Genomic DNA, 17,716 nt, shown 5'->3' with positions numbered 1-17,716 from the left:
GCTTCCAAGAGACGGGGGCAGCCAGTAACAATAATAGTAACTGAGAATAACAACGCACTCCAAAGTCTGCAAAGCACCGCACACACGTGGATATTGTGTACACCGATAGACAGACGGACAGATGGATGGATGGATGGATAGATAGATAAATAGACAGATAGATAAATAGACAGACGGATGGATGGATGGATAGATATATAGACAGACAGACGGATAGATGGATGGATGGATAGATAGATAAATAGACAGACAGACAGATAGATAAATAGACAGACAGACAGACGGACAGATGGACGGATGGATAAATAAATAGACAGACAGACTGGCAGATGGATGGATAGATAAATAGACAAGACAGAGAGATGGATAGATAGATAAATAGATAGATAGATAGATAGATAGATGGACGGATAGATGGATGGACAGACGGACAACGGATGGATGGATAGATAGATAGACAGATGGATGGATGGATAGATAAATTGATAGACAGATAGATAAATGGATAGATAGATAAATAGACAGATAGATAGACAGACAGACGGATGGACAGACGGACAGACAGACGGACAAACGGATGGATGGATAGATAAAGATAGACAGATGGTGGATGGATAGATGGACAGACAGACGGATGAACGGACAGATGGATAAATAGATAGATAGAAAGACAGATGAATGGACAAACAGACGGATGGATAGATAGACAGACAGATTAATGGATGGATAGATAGATAGACGGACAGATGGATGGATGGATGGATAGATAGACAGATAGATAGACAGACAGACGGACAGATGGATGGATGGATAGATAAATAGACAGACAGACAGATTAATGGATGGATAGATAGATGGACGGACAGACAGACAGACAGACAGATAGCCTCTAATTTGATTCTCACTACCCTGGTGGGGACTCTACTTTGCCCAGAAAACCCCATGGACAATATTGATTTGTTACAGTCCATTGGATCACAAAGAGTCCATGACTGACAATAATAATTATTGTCTCTACTTTACAAATAAGGAACCTGGAGTTCAGAATGAAAAGTTGAGAGATTTGTCTCGGGGCCACACTAAGAAGTCTGAGGCAGAATTTGAACTTGGGTCTTTTCCACTCTATCCACTTAACTGGTCTCTTCAGAAAATGATGGTCTAATTCCCAAACTGGGTTATAAAAATAGCTCAATTTGGAAAGCAATGACTGATGATTTAAAAACCAAAATCCTATGACCCAGGAGCTTCAGGAAAGGTTAGGGTCCCAGGCGGAGAGGTACATGGGAATTCTGAGACTGTTCTCAGGGAAGGGGAAGGGCCAGGGAGGAAGCCGGGTCCTCTGCCAGCCATGCCCATGGGTCTGTGCCCAGGACCCAAGAGCTTCCGATGGGAGCATCATACGAGAACTCAATTTCTCGAGCACCCAGCCTGCTCCGTGGGTGGCTCACTCACTAGCCACAGAGTGGGGAGAGGGCTGGGGGCTCTGATGTGCTCACTCCTGAAGAGAGTTTCTCTCACTTGGATTCTATGTTCCCAGAGACCCTCCAGTGGCACCATCTAGTGGCAAAAGCACACTCGCCATGAGTGCAACAAATTGGAAATTAGAAAAACACTAAGGGAGGGACGGCCTCTAAGACATCATTCTTGACACTGTCCTTGGTCCCAGAAAAGAGCAGCCATATTCGGTCACCCCACAGTGTTGGGCCACCCACAGCTGCCCGAAGCTCCTCCATCTCTCTTAAATGGGTCCCAGACCATCGTTTGCATGTCTAGGCTGTCCCCCTCCACGGGGAGATCATCGTCAAGGACAGATCAGGTAAGGGAGGTTAGAGATCAGTTTTCTATCAGGAAAGGACGGCCAAGGTCATCCTAGTCCGATTCCCCCATTTCACAGATGAGGAACCTGAGGGCTCCAGCAGAGGGAATAAGTGACTTGCTCAATAAGAAGCATCAGAGATGGGATTTTGGCCCTAGGTCTTCCAACAGCTTCCCTCCTTCCAAAGCCCTTAGCACAGTACCTGGTACACAATAGGCGCTAATAAATGTTTACTGACATCCAGCCAGATGGGATTTTCTGAAACTCCCCAGACTAGTGGGGAAAGGGCCAAGAGCTCACAATGAGCCAGTTTCCCTAGTAGACAGGATCACAGAACTAGCAAGTCCTACCCAGCATCCCGGGCATGGCACCCCGGACCTGGCGCCCCGGACCTGGCACTCTGTACTCTGCACCAAGGGTGGCAAAAAGGAAGAAGGGAATGAGGGAACTGCCCAAGGGACTCACCTTCTAGTTCTCCTCCAGATGCGGATATTTTCGACATGCACAGGTAAGTGGTGCCCACGATGTCGTTGTGTGTCAGACGGTCCCTAGAACGAGGTCCCAGAAAAGCTTTAGCCCCAGGGAAGGTGGGGTCCCCAACCTGGCCTCCCCAGGCTAGCCAAATGAAAAAGTGGGATTTGAGATGGACCCTGCCATTGGGGAAGGAGGAAACTGAGGCAAGAAGAGCCCGAGAACCTTGCCTCGCTCCTTCCCTTGTGCACTCCTGTGACTGCGAGGCACCCAGTAGGTGCTTAATAAATGTCTGTTGATTGATTGATTTCAAGTGCTGGAAAAGGCAAGTTAAGGGAGTTGTGGTTGCTCCTAGAGGGCTAGAAAACCAGGGAAGGTTTAAGCAGCAGAGTGACATTGAGGGGGGCTCTGCCTTCCTCCCTATGAACCCCAAATTTTGTGGATCACAAATGCATCACCTCAAATACATGGAGCCCCCAAGACGCCGACTGGATCCCTGCTCTATTCGGAGAACGAAGCATCCCTTAAACTGGGTGTCCTGCTGTCCCTTCCTGTCTCTCTCTCTGTCTCATTATATCTCTCTGTGTTGGTTTATGTCTATCTTTGTCTCTCTGTCTCCCTCCTTCTGTACATCTGCCTCTTCTATGTCTATCTATTTCTGTCTCTCTCTATCTCTGTGTCCATCTTTCTGTCTCTCTGTGTCTGTGTCTCTGTCTGTCTCTGTCTGTCTCTGTCTCTGTCTTCTCGTCTCTTCCTGACAGAGTGCTAGGGCTCAGTCAGGCAGCCCTGGGGTCAGATTTTTACCAGCTGTGTGACTCTGGGTAAGTCACTGGACCTCTGCTGACTTCAGTGTCTTTGGCTGGAAAATGGAGATACTTAGGGCGCCCACCTCGTAAGATTGTTACAAATACTCATCGTGGAGCCCAGCACACAGTAGGTGCTCACTAAATGTTGCTCTGTCCCTCCTGGTCAGTCCCTGCCTCAGTCAGTGTCTCCCCGCATCTTCCCCCTCCCCCCCACCACATTCCGGGATGACACTTTCCCAGGTGGTAATTAAGTGTTTGGGTTTTCAAGAGCTTCCAAGCCCGGGCTCCATCGGGGAAAAGTGGGCCAGAGAGAAGCGAGTCCTGCCCGGCCCTGAGCGCCAGCTTTCCCCGAGCCAGTTCCCAGGACAGCTCAGCAGATTCGCTGCCCCCCTCCCCCCTCCCCCCTCACCAAAAGTATCTGGGAGCCGGCTTCTCCCACCACACCGAGGTGGCACCCCGACTGACAGCCGACTCCCAGGGCAGGCCGGGGGCTTTCAGGGGGGCTGGATGTCTGGCTTGGACCGGGCCAGGAGGAGGGGAACGAAGAGAGAAAACCAAGAAGCTGGAAAATTGACCCCCTGGAAGCCAGCGTGTTTCCAGGAGCCAGGTCACCCCGAGTTTATCTGAGTGTGCTGGGAAGAAAGCGCCCTGCGGCTTTGGGAGGGGAGCTCGCGGAGGCAGGCGGCGCGCTGGCCAAGACGTGGGTCTGAGGGTGGGGGGGGCTGGAAAATGCCAGAGATCTCAAAATAGATCCACAGTAAAAATGGCTCCCAGGCCTGCCCCAAACCCACGGCTGCGGCCCGTGATGTGTCCGGGCTCTGCTGTATGCTGAACACACACTCCCTGTGCACGCGCACACACACACACACACACACACACGTGCACACATGCAAACCAGAGAAACCGACACCCGCAGCAGAGCCCCCAACAGGGTCCGAGACACGTGCAATCACACAGCACCAAGTGCACACAACACAGCTATGGCCAAACAGAGAAGGGGAGGTGCGCCCAGCACAGAGAGCCGAACCACAGCCCCCCCACACACACGTACTCACATGTACACATACTTGCACCCACTTACACACATACACATGTGCGCACACTCGCACACACTTGCACACACATGTACACACTGCACATACATACCCACACATGCACATGCATGTGAACACCCTCTTGCACACACATGTACACACTGCACGTACATGCACGTGCATGTGCACACTCACACTGCACAAGCCCACACACATACACATTCACACTCACAGTGCACACAGCCCCACACATGTACACACGTGCACACACAGCCCGAACACACACAGTGCAGACACCACAGGGACATTCACTCCCAGCCGTCCGGCTCCGGGCACAGGCTCTACAAGCGGGCCCGTGTGTCCACACCCAAGCAGACCCGCAGACCCCCCCAAGCGGTTCACACTCGCACAGGAGGCACACTCAGCGCCCCCATGCACACAGCCGCGGCCATGACGAGCCGTCTCCAGCCCGGAGCCCGACTCCTCCAAACCACTTCCCAGCGGCACATACCGGTGGTCGGGCCCCAGAACTCCCCCCCCAGCTTCCCCCCTCCCCGCTCTCATTGGATTTTCCCTTCAGACTCCCACAAGCTGTTTTCTTTATTCCTGTGAACCTGGCACACGTCGGTGCGGCTCTGCGGTGAGCCCGAGCCTGTTTTTTCTTCCTCCTCGCTCTGTCCTCCTGTTAGGAGCCCCTGTGACCCAGGCCCCAGGAAAACCGGGGAGTCCCCACGGGCGAGGCTATTCAGGGACACACAAGGCTCGCCGTGCGCTCCACCTGGGGGGTTGGAACGTGGCCCACGCCCGGGGCAAGGGGCCAGAATGTGGACCTCAAGAAGTCCCCTTTGGTCCAAGGGGAATTCTTGTGATTCCTAAAACTCCGCTGGGAACATGCCTTTCCCAGCTGCAAAGCCTTTGTAGCCCGGCCAGCCTCTCCGCTGTCCCCCTACCAACGACATTCCATCTCCGACCCACAGACCCCTGCAAGAGCCCCACCCGGGACGCTGTCCCCCTCCTCCCCCCTGCTCCCTTCCCGGCTCACACAGGCTGGAGCTGTGCTTTCCCCACCGGGAGGGGGGGAGGGTCTTGTTTTATCTCTGTGGACCCAGTCCTGAGTAGGGGCTTAAGGAAGGCTAATCGAACCAAGCCCTGAGGTCTGCCCCATACGGGATGGCTCTCCGGTCCCATCCTGCCCAAACTTTTCGGCCTAGTTCTGACAAGAGATGCTTCAGCTCTCGCCCACGTGCCCTCCCAACATGGCCAGTCTCTTCCTTCCCCGCCACACGGCCCTCTCGGTTCCAGCCAGGAGCCCCATTCCATGTTCAACATCTTTGCTGGAGCTTCCTCTGCCCTTCCTCTGTGCCACCCAAATCCTGCCCACTTCCCAGCCCAGATTCCGTCCCCCATGTCTTCCAGGAAGGCCTCCCTGGCCACTCCCGCCCACCACAGCAGCCCAATTCTCGCATAGGTTCTACCCTCTTCAGCTGAGCACTGTCCGAGCTGGAAGCCTTCAAAACCATCAGACTCAATCTGTCTTTGACCGTGAACCTCATCAATAATATCTCTGTCTGGGGGCAGCTACAGTGGGCAGAGCGCCAACCCTGAAGTCAGGAGGATCTGGGTTCAAATCTGACCTCAGACCTTAACACTTCCTAGTATGTGACTCTGGGCACGTCACTTACCCCCAATTGCCTCAGCAAAAAAAATAATAATAATAACATCTCTGACCAATGGCAATCTAGCCTTTGTTCGTAAGCTATTCGGTCTTGTCAAGAACACAGCCGGGTGGGCGCGATGCATGTGCTTTTCATCCTAAACTAGGCTGTGAGCTCCCAAGGGAAGGGAGGAACTGTCGCCATGGCGGGTGCCAGAGCGCTGGACTTGGAACCAAGAAGACTTGGATTCAAATCAATCAATCAGCAAACATTCACAAAGCGTGTACGATGTGCAGACACTGCGCCGTGCGGGGGACACAGGTCCCGAAGTGAGGCTGTTACTGCCCTCGAGGAACTCCCATCAAGGCAGGTCACCGCAGCCTTCCCATGTGTAATAAATAAAAAACGAACACGAGGTGGCCCGGGAGGGACGGAGGTGGCAGCTGGGTAGCAGAGGCGGGTCTGGGAGGACTTCAGGTAAAAGGTGGCAGCTGAGTTTTTAAGGAAACTGGGACTAGCAGAAGAGAGGTAAGGAGAAAGTCCATCCCAGGAATAAGAGTGACCATTCGAAGGCCTGAGCCGTGCTCTCTAGGACCCCAGGTTTAGGAAGGGACTTCGGGGGCCATCGGATTCAACCTCCTCACTTTACACATGAGGAAACAGCAGCAGAGGATGCCAAAGTGGATCTGAAGCTAGTATTCTTCCCACTGTACCATATGGACAAGGCACTTCATCCCTCTTGAAATTTAATTTCCTCATCTGTAAAATGGGCATATGATACCTGCAGAACCTATTTCACAGTTATCAGAGGGTCACATGGAAAAATGATGTATTTTGTAACCTTTAAAAGGCACTGTATAATTTCCTCATCTGTAAAATGGGAATATGATACCTGCAATCCCTATTGCACAGGGTTGTGGAAGGTCAAGTGAAAAAATTGTGTATTCTGTAATCTTTAAAAGACACTGTATAAATATCACTTGTCAAGATGCGGAAGGAAATACTTTTTTGGATAGACAATGTGGGAATTGTTTTACTTCACAAGGCATGTTTTTAACAAAGGGTGTGTTATTTTTTTCTCTTTCTTTTACATGGAAGGTGAATAAGAGGGAAAGAAAATAAATGCTTATTAATTTAAACAAAAGTAAAACAAAAAATAAATGAGTAAAATGAATTTTACTTTAAGCTAAGTAAAATGAAAAACAAATGAGTATTCCCTGTCAGCACCTGGCACAGCGCTTGGCTTACAGTAGGTGTTTAATAAATATTCAAATTGAAATGAGCAGACGTTAAAATATATTTTTATTATTAAAATTATTACCAATTAAATTAATTGGTTTATATTCTATAGAAATTATCATTAATTAATTCTTAAAATTCCTATATTATTAAAATTCAATCATTCCTAGAAACTTCCAGCTCTAAAAATTCTATAGTTCAGAGACAGAACACTCACCAGTCCATGATCCGAATCCTCATCTTGTCACACATTGAGGGAAACTGAGGAAAGGGAAGATGAGACGTGAGCAAATGGGGTCTCCTGGGAGAGGAACTCCCAGAAGGAATGTGGAGCACCCCGAGGGCCCTTGGTTAAGGGGAGGAGCTGCTCAGCTCCGTCAGCTGAGATCTGGACCTCCTAGGGCTGATCTGAACAGGGCGAAGGCGGTGGATCGGCCCAGGGATTCGGGCAGGGAGAGGGATGGTGAGGGTGGAGAAAGGCTAGAGCAAGGATTCTCCACCACTAAACCCAGTTGGGGGCTGGGGAGAGTAGGGTCCCCTCCTCCTTTCCAGGACCCCCCTTCCTCAAGCCCCCTCACCATGGCTGGCAGCGTGATGTTCTGGTTCCACTGAGGGTGAGCCGTCTTCTCCAAAATTTTGCTGCAGAGCTGGAAAAACAAAAGGCAACAGAACGGTCATGGTACTGGAATCATGAGGCTCTGAGCTTATCTGTCTCCCAGCAGCACCATCTGGCTGCCCTGCCGGCCTTCAAGGCCCAGCTAAAATCCCAGTTGTCCAGAAAAGCTTGCTAGATCCCTCTTCTATTTTTCCCCAAAGTGATCAGGAATTATGTTAATTAAGTTAATAGAATTACTTTGCCCAAGACCACACAACTGGAAAGCGTCATGTGTCAGAGGCTGGATTTGAACTCAGGTCCTGATTTCCACATGTTATTCATTTGGCCACCAGCCAGCCCCAGTTCCTCTCATTCTGGAGCCTTCCCTCTCTTGATTATCTCCCAATCATCCCCTCAAAGGCTTGTTTGTAAATGGTCGTTTTCAGGAAGCTGAAGGCACCTCCGAGGGCGGGCGCTGTCCTTTGCCTTTCTCTGTATCCCAGCCTGCTGGGTATCACGCAGAGCCAGATTTTGACTCCAAAGCTGGCACTCCTAAGGAAGGTCACACACCTGTGACCTTGAGACCCCTTTGGGGCCGGACCTTCCCCTCTCTCCACTCCTGCCCTCCCATGCTGTGGTTTCTCTGGGTCCTTCTGAAGAGGCTGGGGGTCTCCGAGGGCAAGACTGACCCGGCCTGGCCTCTCCCAAACCATCCTGGCCTCTTCGGGACTTTCCTGGCCTCTCCTGGACTGGGCTGAGCTCTCCCGGACTGTCCTGGCCTCTCCCAGACTGTCCCGGCCTCTCCTAGACTGTCCTCGCCTCTCCTAGACTGTCCCCAGCCTCTCCTAGACTGTCCTCACCTCTCCTAGACTGTCCTCGCCTCTCCTAGACTTTCCCTGCCTCTCCCGGACTGTCCCGGCCTCTCTTGGACTGGGCTGAGCTCTCCCGAACTGTCCTGGCCTCTCCTAGACTGTCCCGGCCTCTCCAGGACTGTCCTCACCTCTCCTGGATGGGGCTGGCCTCTACTAGATTGTCCTGGCCTCTCCTAGCCTGGCTCTCTCTGCTCAGCCAGGCAGCTCAGCCTTGGGCCCGTTCCTTAGACAGCAGCACCACAGTGTGTGCACACAGGGAACTGCCAGGGAGAGCCAGCCGAGGCCCAGGCTGGGCCAGAAGAGGCTGAGCATCCCTGGGGGGTCTGGCCTAAAGACTGGGAAGCCCCACCCCCACATGCCGCCCAGGCCGCGGCTCTGAGCAAAGGGCGTCTCTTGGGCACGCACACGCTCACCCGCCACAAACACCGCGTGGCGAGGAGCCCTGAGCACCCAGACGCCGTACGTACAAACACATCCCCCCACCACACACGGACAAAGGAAAGCGCTGGAAGGCAGACCCCCATAGGACAGGGACGGGGAGGTGGGGGGGGCCGCCAGCTGCAGCTCTGGAGCCCAGCATGTGTCCAAAGCCCCTTCCACCCCCCTGGAAGCTTGCACAGTGGGGGGCAGCTGGTTGGCCAGGGAGGCAGGGCTGGGGAGATGGGCGGGGGGGGGTGCAAAGGAAAGGAGAAGGGGCTGAGGTTCCACCCTCTGGAGAGAGGGAAAGCCTGGCCCCCGGCTCCCGGCTCCCGGCTCCCGGCCCCTGGCTCCCCGCAGGTGAGCTTCCTGCAATAACACATTGGCGGCCCCAGCGTCTGCAGAAAGCCACATCACAGGGCGGACGCTGCCCCCCTACACGCGCCCCAGCCCCCTCCTTCCTCCCCAGACATGAGCGTGGCTGGCAAAAACCCACGGGGCCACGTGGGAGGCGGCTAGAAGCAAGCCGTGGCCAGACCCAGAACTCCTGGCCCAGGTGAGGCCCTCGGGACCGAGCCACCCAAAGTCCCCCAGCCAGGGCGCCCCCCCCTCCCCGCCCCCCTCTCAAGGGTCTTCCTTCCACAGCCCCAGCCTCTCCCCGGGAGCCCCTGGAGGGGCTCAGGGGCTGCTGCTTGGGGGCTCGGTCCAGAATCACCAAGCCCCGAGTCGGAATCCCCTCTCTGGCCGGCTTTGAGGAAATCCTCACCGGGCCTCAGTTTCCTCACTTGGGAAAGAGGGCCCAGGGCTATTGTGAGCCTTGGAGGAAGAGGCCACCATGGAACGGCAAGTCAGAAGTGCAGAATTCACCTCAACAAAGATTAGTGGGGAGAGGAGGCAGCAAAACTCGGGGTGGAAACAAGCCGGGGCCCAGGGAGCCAGTCAGGGAAAGAGCAGGAGAGGGGCCTAGAGTGGTCTGTGGCCATCAGGAACTCGCCATGTGGCTTTGGGGGGGAAGCTTTGGGAGTCGAGGACCAGGATTCAGCTCCTGCCTCCAACTAGTGTGATCTGGGACAAATCCCCACCACGCTCAGCCCCAGCCAGCTCAGTCAGACCCTTACAGAGCTTTACCCAGAGCCCACTGACTTGAGCCTCAGTTTCCTTTCCTGGAAAAAGCCTCCGAGTTCCCTTCTAGATCTGTGAGCATGTAATTTAATCACTTCAGCCTCAGTTTCTCCATCTGGACAAATGCTCACCACTCAGCCCCAGCCAGTCCAGTCAGTCACCTTTGATATTCCGAATCTTGGGTCCAGTTCCAGGAAGACGGCTGGACTTAGCTCATGTAGCCCCCTCCCCCACGTTCCAGCCAAAGCAGCCGCTCTGCTTTCCTCCCCGCCCCCAAAGGAAATCTTCACCATCAGAAGCCAGTGTTTAGGCGGCACTTTAAGGTGGGCGAAGCAGTTAACGGGTAATCTTACTGACTCCCATAAGCCTATGAGGTAAGCGCTATTAGTATCCCATTTAATAGATGGGAAGCTAGTGACTTGTCCAGGGTCACAGAGCTAAGGACCAAAGCAGGATTTGAACTGAAGTCTTCCTGACACCCAACCCTTCGCCCTGCCCACTGAGCCACCCGGCGGCCTCCCACCTCCCACCTGTCTGGCTTTGTCCAGCCTGTCCTCCCTGCCTGGAATGCTCTCCCTCATCTCGTCTGTCTCTTTACTGAGCTGGCTCTCCTAACCCCTGCCCCCTGAACTGTCCCCTGCTCCATCAGAGAGAGGGGGGGGGAGGGAGGGAGAGAGAGAAAGAGAGGGAGGAAGACAGAGAGGGGAGGGTGAGATAAAGAGGGAGGGAGAGGGGGGAAGAAGGAAGGGAGGGAGGGAGGGAGAAAAGAGAGACAGAGACAAAGAGAAAGAGAGAGGGGGGAGGAAAGAGGGAGGGAGAGAGAGAAAGAGAGGGAGGGAGAGAGAGAGGGAGGGAGGGAGAGAGAGAGGGAGGGAGGGAGAGAGAGAAAGAGAGGGAGGGAGAGAGAGAGGGAGGGAGGGAGAGAGAGAAAGAGAGGGAGGAAGACAGAGAGGGGGAGGGAGAGATAAAGAGGGAGGAAGAGGGGGGAAGAAGGAAGGGAGGGAGGGAGGGAGACAAGAGAGACAGAGACAAAGAGAAAGAGAGAGGGGGGAGGAAAGAGGGAGGGAGAGAGAGGGAAAAGGAGGAAGAAAAAGAAGGGAGAAAGAGAGGGGGAAGGAGAGAGAGGGAAAGGGAATAAGAAAAAGAAGAAAGGAGAAAGAGAGGGGGAAGGAAGGAGAGGGGGTAGGAGAGAAAAAAGAGACAGAGATAGAAAGAGAGACAGAGACAAAGAAACAGAGAGGGAAGGAAAGAGGGAGGGAGGAAAAGAGAGAGAGAGAGAGAGAAAGAGAGAGAGAGAGAGAGAGAGAGAGATAAAAACAGAGACAAAGACAAAGAGAGACACAAAGAAAAAGAGACAGAGAAAAAGAGAAAAAGGGAGAGAAAGAGAAACAGAGAGGGAGGCAGACCAAGACAGAGAAACAAAAAGACAGAGAAAGAACTTGTGTTGTATTTATTCATGTGTAAAAATACCCTCTTCCTCATCCTTTCCCTCAATGGTTCTGAGCTCCTGGAAGACAAGAAAAGTCAGTCTTCTGTCCCAGCCCCTCAAGGACTCCCTGATGAATGTTGACTGAGTTACTGACTGTTTGTCTCTCTTTCTCTGTCTCTCTGTGTCTCTATCTTCTGTGTGTGTGTCTATCTCTGACTCTCTCTGTCTCTGTCTCTCTTTGCTTCTCTACATCTTTCTGTCTCCTTGTCTATCCCTCTGTTTTTTCTGTTTCCTTGTCTCTGTCTCCCTCTATGTCTCTGTCTCTTTTTTTCCCTCCTCCCTTTTGCCCTTTCTCCCTCTGCTGTCTGTCTGTTTCTCTCTGTGTATCTGTCAGTCTGTCCGCCACTCCACTCCCTCTAGCACATCCCATGAGACAAGGAAAGGAGGAACAGCAAACCCAGGCCACAGCCCAGAGAAGGAGAGCCCGGACGCCCGCTCCCACACACACCCGGTGGCTCCTTACCATCCTTCCCGCAAAGCTGACTTCCACGAAGGGGTCGACCAGGTTCTTCTTGTTGCTTTCAAAGCCAAAGATCTGCTTCACACTGTCCATCACAGCATCGTCCACTGATGGGGAAGAGCAGGCCGGGATCAGCGGGGACGGCCCCTCCATCAGCCCTCCATCCCGCAGAGCTTGGCCCTTCCTCCTCTCCCAGCCCCGGGGTCTCCCTCATTAAAGCCAGAGAAACAGGAGTTCTCTACCCTGTCTTCATCAGTTATGTTGCCGTGCTATCCCTCTATGGTGGGAGTGGGGGGAAGACACATAAATACGCACACAGGGGCCCCACTTGGGGCACCATTTTGAGATGGATTAAAAAAATCCATGAATGAATGGGAAAAGAACAAATGAATAGATGGATGAGTGAATGAATAAATGAAAGACTGGATGGACGAATGAAGGAAAAAATCATAGACTGGATGGGTGAATGGATGAAAGAGTGAATGGCTGGATGGCCTAGGTATAATCACAGTTATGTTGCCATGCTATCCCTCTATGATGGGAGCGGGGGGAAGACACATAAATACGCACACAGGGGTCCCTCTCAGGCATCATTTTGAGATGGATTAAAAAAACGAATGGATGGGAAAATAAATGAGTGGGTGGATGAGTGAATGAATGTGAATGTGAAAATGAATAAATGTGAATGAATAAATGAAAGACTGGATGGATGAATGAAGGAAAAAATCATAGAATGGATGAAAGAATGAATAATTGAAAGAATGGATAGGTAAATGGATAGGTGAATGAGTGAATGAAGTAAAGGCTAAGCAATTACTTTGTGCCAAGAGACAGTTGGGGCTATGGATGATTACCCTTGAAACTAGGAAGACCTGAGTTTAAGAATTGCCTTACTCATCGGCTGTGTGACCCAGGACAAGTCACATCCCTTGGGAGGAAGTTTTCTCCCCTGGGCATTCCCTACTTCACCAACAATCTCCGGGTTCAGTCGCCATTCCCATCCTAAGGGAGTCCAGGTGTAAAGTGAGGCAGGGCTGGGCCACCCCAGACACTTGCCGTGAGTGAGGGACGCTCACACCCCCGTGGGAGACTCTGGCTCATGGCTCAGTCCCCTCCCACCCTGCTTCCCAGCACCCTGGGCAGCCATCCAAGCTTCTTTGCCACAGAAGTGGCCACTGCTTCTGAGCTAAAAAGGAAGAAGCCGGATGCCAGCGGCCACCCAGCCTGGTCTGTTCTAGCTTTGGGCAGGTCAGACGGCTCCTAGTGGGGCGACTGTGTGAGCCCAGGGGAAGCAAGCTCCCCGAAAGGGGCTGAAAAATCGGGAGCTGATGGGGCACTTCTGTCTGCCCGTGGCCCCTTAGATCTACGGGGATGCCGGAGCACCCAAACCACCCTGTGATACCTAACAATAATAACAAGAAGAGGACTGGACCTCATCATAGGGAACTCCCCAATGAGTCGACAGCACAGATAGCCACTTTCTCTGCAGCTCAGAGTCTTAGAGATTAAACTATAGCACATGAAGGTTAAGTGACTTGTCTAGAGTCTCACAGTCAAGAAGTGTCAAAGGTAGTGCCAGAAAGACTTTAGTCTTTCTAGTTTTGAAATGGAAATAAAACACACTTCCATTTCCTAATGACCATAATCAGGACAGAAACTCTCCCTTAAATGACAGGCTTTATGATTAGATGGATCCCATGGGACCCCCACGGCCAGGCTGCTTCCCCCCAAACTGGCCACGATCTCACAGGTGTTCACAAAGGAATGACCTGATGGCCACTGTCCCTGCTATAACAGAGTCACAGGCTCTGACTTCAGGGAGCCACTGACCGATGAACCCCAAACCACGGCTCCCAGGACTCACTCTGGGGCAGATCCTCGGCCCGGAAGATCTTCAGGCAAAAATGAGCCCCACGCAGGGCCACGCTGGTGGGGCGCAGCAGGTTCCCCTCGATGTCCTCCTTGTCTTCTGCGGCCTCTTTCCTTTCCAACTGAGAAGCCAAGAAACAGCAGACCAGACCCAAATTAGCGGCGGGGTTGGGCAGGGCGGGCTTCTGAGCAGATGTGAGTTTGAATGTCGATGGCCAGTTGTTTTCTATTTTGTTTTTTGTTCAAGAATGCCAAGGCTGAGAGCAGCAGCCTGGGGGCAAAGGTTTCCACTCTGATCCTACCATTAATCGGCTGTGAGACGACACAAGTCACTCACTCCGGGTCCCTGTTTCTGGACCTGTCCGTCCTAGATCATAATCTCTGCCCTGCTCACTTCACGGGGGTTACGGTGAGGATTAAATGATTGGACTTCTCTCCCCTATGGGGGGGGGAGGTTAGAGCCATCTTTAGTCTAGACAGGTAGAGAGATATGGATAGTAATAATAACTTGCATTTTTAAAGTTCTTTAAAGTTAATAAAAATTAGATAAACAGGGAGAGAGACAAATACACAGACAGAGAAAAAGGTAGGTAGATTGGTAGGTAGGGAGGTAGGCAAGCAGATAGACAGACAGACAGATAGTAGATAGATAGATAGATAAAAGTACAGATGGTAACTAGGACAGCCAGACACACAGACAGACAGAAAGATGGACAGATAGATAGAGACAGATAGAGGGATAAAGGGATGGATGGATAGATGGACAAACAGAATGAATAGACTCTCAACAGCCCCCACAGGAGGTCAGGCGGTGTATCCAGTTGAGGAGACTGAGCACACGCAGCTAGTAAGTGTTGGGGCCAGATTTGACCTGAGGGTTTCCAGCAGTCTCCCCCCAGGACCACCCAGCTGCCTCCTTTAAGCAAACAAGACAGTGGGGGGATTGTTTGGGGGGCACCCTCCCCTGGGGGGGCATCCCCAGCAGGCCGGCTATCCCAGAGATTCGGTTTGCTAGGATGGGCCTGGAAGGTAAAGCCAGGCTGGGAGCAGAGAGCAGCAGCAGCTCCCTCACAGGCTGGGCGATATGTCCTCCTTGGACATCGGGCTGGGAGCCAGAGCCCTCAGGTTTTCACTCCATGCTCCCAAAGACTGGCTAGGGGATGTCACCCCGCACCCAGGACATGGAGTGCAGTGGAGCTGCCAGCTCCCAGGTAGGACCCCAGCAGGAAGGCCCTTGGCCACAGGAACACATGGGCCCGGACAACACACCCGAGGAGGCCGGTACTCACGGGGGCTTCATCTCCCGGGCCCAGCACAAAAAGGCTGACTTTTAGGTAGCCTTTGGCCCCCGCTGAGAAGTCATCGGGGTCGGAAAGCAGCAGCCACTTCCTGAGATAGGCGTGTCCTACAAAAGAGGGCACCCGTTAGTGACGACCCTCCCCAGTCTCCTCCTCTGTAGGGGCCTCAGAGTCATGGCCGCCCCCTGAGCTTGAATCCCAAGCCCTGCTGTGGCTCAGAGGAAGGAGAGCTAGCAGGCCCCTGTGGGGCAGGTGAGGCAGGCCCCTGACACACGGCAGGAGGTCCCAGAGAGGGGAACCCTGGGTCTTTGGCGAGCACCCTCCTTAAGACTTGAGGGGGTAAAGGGGAACCCCCCAAAGTAGAGTCCCTGGCTAGAGAGGATTGGGAAGGGGATTCCCCCCGGGTCACTGAGGGGCATTTGGAGCACGGGGGACCCTCCCTGCTCTGTGACAGCAGCAATAGGGAGGGGACCTCAACATTGCTTCAACTACACTTAGGGACCCCCATCAGAACTGGGATTCTAGATGGAGAAGTCTGGTCTGGGAAGACTCCAGGGGCAGCCATTTCTGTGCTTAATCAGTGGACGGCTTCTCTTCCTTATTACTCTAATTCTGAACCCCAAGACAAAGCCTTCTACTCTGAATTGGAAAGGGGAGAGAGATCAGTGGAGATCTGAAATGCGGGCCCCAAAGTTTTCCCAGCACCCCCACTTGGGAGAGACCCAAACGGTGTCCCCCTAAACTCACTGGGTTCTGCATAAACCGATCCGATGTCCATCTGGAAATTAAAAGAAGAAGAAATGGATGATTAACCCCTCCCCGCCCGGGGTCTAGAAGCAAAGGGCGAGGGGTCTCAGAGGTTCCAGGGCCGACATATAACTAAAATTCCATTTTAAGGCATGGCGGAGGAAAAGCCCATTTTGTAAAGCAGAATTTTCCAGGGAAATGAAAGTTAGTATGCATTGGCCCTGAGAATTTTATTGGTAAAAATAAAATAATAAATAATATTTATATAGCACTATTGAGATGGTGATAAGCACAGAGGATAATTACCCGGAACTCCCCAATAAGAGCATCTGTTCTGAGTGAACGGGAATCCACTACCTGGAGAAAGGGAAAGAAAGACACTAAAAAAGGGCTGCTGCACTGACTCCTGTGAAAGAAGTTGGTATTCTGAGCCTGAATATAAGACTCCACATTTATCCCTAAACATTTCGGAGGTGTTGAGGCCTTCTGGGACCCCGCCCCTAAAAGGTCACTATTCCTCCCAGGTTCATGTGGCCTGCACATGTCACACCCCCATCCACCCTCCTTCCAGCCCAGGAGTGTCTGTATCCTGAACAAAAATGGTCAGCAGTGTTCAGCGTTATTTTATGCACATTCAAGCAGTAACTCTCTCTCTCTGTCTCTGTCTCTGTGTGTATCTCTGTCTGTCTCTGTTTTTGTCTCCCTGTCTCTGTCTCCCTCTTTTTTTTTCTCTGTCTCTGTCTATCTTTGTCTCCCTCTGTCTCTTTTTCCTCCTCCTCCTTTTTCCTCTCCTTCCCCTCCTCCTCTCTTCCCTCTCTCCCCTTTCCTCCACTTACCGTGATAAAGATAGGTTCATCAAACAGCTCCAATGGAGAATTAAAGACATTGAAGAAAAGAGTCTGCCAAAAACAAGGAAGCACTGATCACAGACAAGCCAACGGTGGGTTGCAGGATCACAGGGTAGAGGGTAGGAGGCCCGAGGCCCGAGATGGCTACCAGCAAGATCCAACACACAAGGGCATTCATACTCTTTCTTTTCTTTTCTTTTCTTTTCTTTTTCTTTTCTTTTTTCCCCCTGAGGCAATTAGGGTTAAGTGACTCACCCAGGGTCACACAGTCGGGACGTGTTAAGTGTCTAAGGCCAGATTTGAACTCCTGACTTCAGGGCTGGCATCTTACCACTGCCCCACCAAACTGCCCCCATTCATACTCTTTGACCCAGTCTCCCCAATAACTAAAATTCCCGACTCAATCATTTTGGTACCAAGAACAAATAACCCAAGACTTATCCTCAATTCAATTTTGTAATTTACAATGTGAAAAATTACTTAAGCGTTAAGACAAATCTAGTTAACTCTACCAGTCCACACTCTCCCGTGATTCCCCATGGTTCTCTTGTCTCAGGCTTGAGTTTTCTTTTTAGAACCCCCACCCCCCAGATCAGGCCTGGCTTTTCAGAAGGGGCAGGTGGGCCACCCTACGGTTAGATCTTAACTGTGGAGCCGGAAGGTCATTGGATCCAACTTTCTCATTCCTACTGATGAGGAAACTGAGGCTTAAAAAGTTAAATGATTTCACGCAGCCAATAAGATTTGAACTCAGGCCTGCCTGACGCAGGACTGATACCTCTTCTAATTCTATACTGAAGTAAGCAAGAAAGTCCGGGCTCTCCAAGGCTGCGCCCAGTGAAGAGGGGGCTCTGGTAGGTCCATCCAGGCTGACAGGGCCCATAGAAATGAGCATCCTCCATGTGAGGAGCATTCCTCAGGCTTCACACAGGGGATGAGATGAAGGCAGCCTCTCGCCAAGGGGCGGCTCACTGGGAG

General features: G+C 52.3%; 1 protein-coding gene across 1 annotated transcript in view; it reads right to left on the bottom strand.

The window, feature by feature from the left end:
• The window catches only part of DYSF (dysferlin), a 233,162-nt gene that overhangs the window by 120,806 nt on the left and 94,640 nt on the right, over positions 1 to 17,716 (bottom strand). The window contains 9 exon segments of the mRNA XM_074285534.1: positions 2,282 to 2,364; positions 7,239 to 7,282; positions 7,600 to 7,668; positions 11,980 to 12,083; positions 13,841 to 13,967; positions 15,135 to 15,250; positions 15,891 to 15,921; positions 16,197 to 16,247; positions 16,727 to 16,789. Of these exon segments, the coding sequence (XP_074141635.1) occupies positions 2,282 to 2,364; positions 7,239 to 7,282; positions 7,600 to 7,668; positions 11,980 to 12,083; positions 13,841 to 13,967; positions 15,135 to 15,250; positions 15,891 to 15,921; positions 16,197 to 16,247; positions 16,727 to 16,789 (688 nt within the window).

Source organism: Sminthopsis crassicaudata, chromosome 2, assembly GCF_048593235.1.
Source record: "Sminthopsis crassicaudata isolate SCR6 chromosome 2, ASM4859323v1, whole genome shotgun sequence".
Lineage (NCBI taxonomy): Eukaryota > Metazoa > Chordata > Mammalia > Dasyuromorphia > Dasyuridae > Sminthopsis > Sminthopsis crassicaudata.
The sequence above is the reverse complement of the archived record's forward strand: the minus strand, read 5'-3'. Positions and strand labels throughout refer to the sequence as shown.